The sequence below is a fragment of the Benincasa hispida genome, chromosome 10 (genome assembly GCF_009727055.1).
Source record: "Benincasa hispida cultivar B227 chromosome 10, ASM972705v1, whole genome shotgun sequence".
Lineage (NCBI taxonomy): Eukaryota > Viridiplantae > Streptophyta > Magnoliopsida > Cucurbitales > Cucurbitaceae > Benincasa > Benincasa hispida.
Genome location: NC_052358.1, coordinates 2,478,507 through 2,483,698, shown reverse-complemented (window position 1 = coordinate 2,483,698; position 5,192 = coordinate 2,478,507). Strand labels below are relative to the sequence as shown.

The window sequence follows — 5,192 nt, the reverse complement described above, 5'->3', positions numbered from 1 at the left end:
GGGGGGGGGGAAGATTCGTTCCTTTCCTTACCCAACGAGAAATGGGTCATACGTTCCTGCCACAGGAAAATCAATAACACCACCAGAAGACTGCAACATTCTACCATGTCGAGCTTGGTCCCGACCACGGAGATGAGCAATTTCGACGCCGTGGTTGGTCGGAAAAGCCCTCTCAAGTGTCAGTTTCGCCGGAAATCCACACAAAACCGTCACAGCCTGAGCTATCACCACCAGAACAGCCACCGACACTCCGGCACGAACAATCCCAGCCATTGCTCAATCCCCCGTCTTCAAATTTCAGTACAACCCACCAAAGAAAGCGATTAAATACAGAGCAAAGAAGAAAACAAAAACAAAAATCAGAAGACGAGGACGAAGAGAACAAGGGAGAAAGAACCGAGGAGCACAATCCCGCCGATGTTCATCCTAGAGAGAGAAGGAATGTCGTATAGTGTAGAGGAGAGAGAAAGGAAAGGTTCGAAAGAAGGAGCTAAAACAGAAGTTTCGATGAACAAATTGGGATTACGCTACACAATGCTCTGTCACAAAGTGATCAATTTTTCATTCTATTTTCTACCCTATCAGTTGATATGTTTATTTCTCTCTCTATAAAAATAATAACAATAACAACAATATATTTTCTATAAATAAATAAATAAATTTGTTTTTATTGTTACTATTATGGTTGCTTTATGCAGTAGTCGCCCTTTTCTTCTCCCTGATTTTCTGTTGGGTAAACGCAAAACCAACACAATTTTCTATTTTGATTTTTCGATCTCATCGCTAAACGCTGTCGTTTCTATGGAGCTTTGTTTTTATCACGTGATTCTGATATTCCCTTCGTTTTAAATTTTGCTTTTGATCCAAATAAAGGCCATTTTTTGGGTTATTTAGATTAGGGTTGTTTTGAAATTTAATTGAGAAAATAGTAGGTTTTGAACTTATTTAGGAGAAAAGGGGAGTTTTTTTGGTTTCCATCCGAATGCGTCTCCATTCGGAATATTTTATTATTTTTTTCCATACGTTGCATTTAAAAAAAAAATTAAACCGGTCACAACACGCGCGTCAAATTTTTTTTTTTTAATGCGGCGTACAGGAAAAAAATAATAAAATATTCCCTAGACGCATTCGGATGGTGACAAAAAAAACTACCTTTTTCCCCTAAATAAGTTGGAAACCCCTATAACCCCATTTTTTTCCCTCAAATTAGCCGGTTCTTATTTTTTACTTGAAAACATGTTGAGTTGAATGATCAAACATTTGACAAATTTTATGTCAGTTAAATTAGGGTAGTTGCAATTAATAGTACTTTTAGGATTAATAATTTAGTGTATAGCAATATTTTTAAAATTGTAAATATAGTAAAATTTATTAAGGGTGTTTGGGATAAATAGTTGTTATTATAGTCTTAGGAAATTGAGTTATAATAGTTTGTGTTTTGATGGTAGATTATTTTAGTTTGGGCTATAATAATATGTGTTTGAGGTGTAAACTATTTTAGTTTGAGAAAACAATAGCAAACATGGTAACAAATAATAAATATATATATGTGTGTGTGTGTGTGTGTGATTTTGAAATAGTAAAAATTGTAGTAAATAATAAATACGGTAGCAAATTGAAATTTTGATATAGTGTTGAATGTAGTTAATTAGTGATTAAAATAATATGTACTATAAAAAAAGGTGGTTACCATAGTCTTAGCATAGTCCTTGCCCAAACGCCCTCTAAATGTTTTAGTAATATAGTCATTGATAGATTCCAAATGCTGGAGATAACTTTTTTCTATATCAGCAAATTTTTTTACATTGTATTATATCTGCTAATATTTTGGGTATGATTGCTTTATTTGTAACTGTCCCATTAACTTCTTTTTGGCAAATTAATCGGTCAACTAAAATTTTTAAACTCTTCTATTGATCTTACCTCTGAATTTATTTGTTCTGTTACTTAATTTTTAATAACATTTTCAGAATCCAAGTCAAGTTTTTCAAATAAAAAAATTGTTTTTAAACACTAGTTTTTTTTTTTTTTATTTGACCGTAAATTTAAATGTTTCTTTAATAATAACAAATTTATAGTAGATAAATCAAGAGAAGACAACGTATACAATTAAAAATAAAATGATCACTAAATGAGAGTTGCTTAATTTATCTTTGAAATACTTTACTAAAATGTTCTTAGTATGTCCTCGGGGAGGGTGGCCATTTTAAAATGTATTTTTGAATTTGTTTGGTTTGTTTTTCGTCACTACCAACCTTTGTTGTAAAGTGACAACGAGAAATTAGAAATACTAATAATTGTTTTATATAAAATTGAAGAAATTTCTCTGTAGAGATGAAATTTGTGATTTTAAAGTTTGCCTATCCATTTTTTTATTATTGATAAATAAATTATCGGAAGATGTAAGTTGCCCATAATTAGTGAAAATTAATTACAATATCAAGAAAGGAAAAAGGGGGGGCGGAAGTATTGTTTCATAAACTACATTATTTTGAAAATCGCAAAGTTTTTTTTTAATTACATAACCATGAAAATAAAAATTAAATCTCGAATATCATAAAAGGTAATATATGTTAACTACGTATTTTACCAAATTAAGACTATGGAAATTGAAAAATAATTATACAATATAACTAATCTAAACTTCCAAAATGATATCTGCCTCGTTTTTTGAGTCTTCAGAATTTTATCCTCATGCACATTATCATTAGCCAAAACTAACAAACTTACTATTAATTTTCTTTTCCCCTACTCCTCTTATTCTTCTCGGTTTTTCTTCCTTCATTCGCACCGACCATTCTCCATTTTCCCTTTCTCCACTCAAAGTTAAGCATCAAAACGCTACAGAGGTGTCCTTGTTGGTCATAGTAGCAAAATATGTCTTTAATCAGTCCCTAATCTATTCTATCAGTACTACTAGCGAGCTAACATGCTATCAGTAGTGAAAATGTCAAATGCAATAGAAAGAGATGAGATAAGATTGCATGAGGGAAAAGAGACCAATAGAGCAAAGAAATAGGATGTCGATAGAGGGAGAAGAACGAGACAATAATAAAGGCTAATCCACATTCGCAAAGTTTCATTTTGATAATTTCGCGAGAATATGATGTAAACAAATTGTTTAAGAAAAGTTAAATAATAATACTAAAAGTATGTCATGTTTTATTTTAATTTCTACCTAAATTTAAGTCATCCATTTGACTAGGTTCAAATTCTCATTAGTTATTTTTAGGTGTATTTAGAGATGTCCTAGGACGGGGACGGGGACCTGTCCCCTTATTTCATTCTCCGTCCTCACAAATTCCTTAGGGGGAATTTGCAACTCGCGGGGAAAAAAAAATCCATTCATTTTTTTAATATATTCATTTTTAGCAATGCTTAACTTTATTCTCAACCAAATAAATTATGTCAATACATTTGTTATTCAAAGAAAATACTATAAAATTTGTAATACTGCTATATGTGAAAAAAAATATAATTTAATCCTATAATTTTTAAATGTTAAAATTTAAATATTATAATATCATAGTCTAGCCTTTCATTTCAAATACTACAACATTTATGGTCTCAAGGGAAAAAATCTTAAATGTTAAAACAACACAAAAATATATTGAAGTACGAAAATGTTAAAATAAAAATTAGAAGATGATTAATTTTTTATACCATGATTTTTTAAAAATTGTATATAAATAAAATAATTATAATTATTATTATTATAAACTCATATTCTTTTTGTGTAAATAGAATAACAGTTTGTAATAATAATAATAATAATAATTATTATNCATATTCTATTTATGTAAACAAAATATTAGGTAGTAATAATAATAATAACAATAACAATAATACTTATTATTATTATATAAATATAAATATATATTATATTCATCCGGGCGGGACGCAGATGAAGAATATAATTTCCGTCTCCATCTCTGTCTCCATTTAGTCAATAAGAAAAAAAATTATTTCTGGTTCCCTTTTATCTTCCGTCCAATCAAAAATTTCTCACATGGAACGGATTTTTACGAGCCCTCGATTCTGCGGGATAAATAGCTATGTTTAATTATTGGTGTATCTTTTATGTACGGATGGTGGCTTTGAGATTAACTACCATCATCGGCATCAAATTCCATGGTCCCTCGTGGGCGTGGGAATGTGAATGTGAATCGCTCTAAGGCATAGGGTTTCACTTCTTTGAATATTTTCTTCATCTTTTTATTATTTTAAGTTAAAATAACATTTCTTTTTTTTTTTTAAAGAAAATACTTTCAAATATTTAAATTTAGGTTTCTCTTACTCTCAATAAATCTCAAAACTACTATCTACTACTAATTTATTATTTATTGAAACGAGGCAAATTAAATTTAGATTCACTTTGTTTATTTATTTTTTTCCTAATTGATTTGACTTGGTATAGGCGTGGTTTTCAATGTTAGTCTTGTCTCGTGTTCTCTTCTCTTTTTTCTTATTTCAATTACTCTAGCTGGATAGAAAATTTAACAATTCACATTTGAATGTTGACTGATCTTTATCCATTAAAATAGGATTGATTTTGACTAGTTTTCAATTTTTTTGAGTTTGCTATAAATATAACATTCTTATTTTCCTTTTCCACAGTTGACATGACACTTTACATTTAAAATTATAAATAATTATTTGATATCTAGAAACTTTGTCTAAAATACAATATATTCAGTTTTTCCAAAAATGTAGAGGGGGGAGAGCAAGAAGACCAATTCTCCCCGGGAAAAGTATATAAAAAAAATAATAATAATAATAAATCCACAAAGACTCATTCAAACATAAATATTGACATTCCAACAGTATATTCAAGACCTTACTACTAAAAACAAAAACAAAAATACAAAAAATCCGCAATTCATATGTCAAATTGCAGTGTTTTAGCAACAAAATTCGATAATTGTAAAGTTCGGGAGGAACTAATGAAAATTGTTGTTTTTCCTTTCTTATGGAGCTCGAAATTGTATAATTCGTGGCAGTAAATAAATGAGAAGTTAAATTCTAAATTTTGATTACTTTTTTTTAAGTTTGTATCTAATAAATTTATGAGCTTTTAAATTTATATCTAATAAATTAAAAAGTATTATTGTGTCTTTTAAAACTTTGACATTACAATTTTACATTAAGTTTGTGAATTATTGATATATATATATANTTAGGTCCAAAATTAA

At 29.1% G+C, this 5,192-nt stretch overlaps 1 protein-coding gene across 1 annotated transcript in view; it reads right to left on the bottom strand.

Moving 5' to 3' along the window:
• Window positions 1–593, bottom strand: part of LOC120089228 (aspartic proteinase 39) — a 3,966-nt gene extending 3,373 nt beyond the window's left edge. The window contains exon 1 of the mRNA XM_039046647.1: window positions 32–593. Within this exon, the coding sequence (XP_038902575.1) occupies window positions 32–273 (242 nt within the window). The 5' untranslated portion in view covers window positions 274–593. The remainder of the gene's footprint in view (window positions 1–31) is intronic.
• Between the last annotated feature and the right edge of the window lie 4,599 nt (window positions 594–5,192).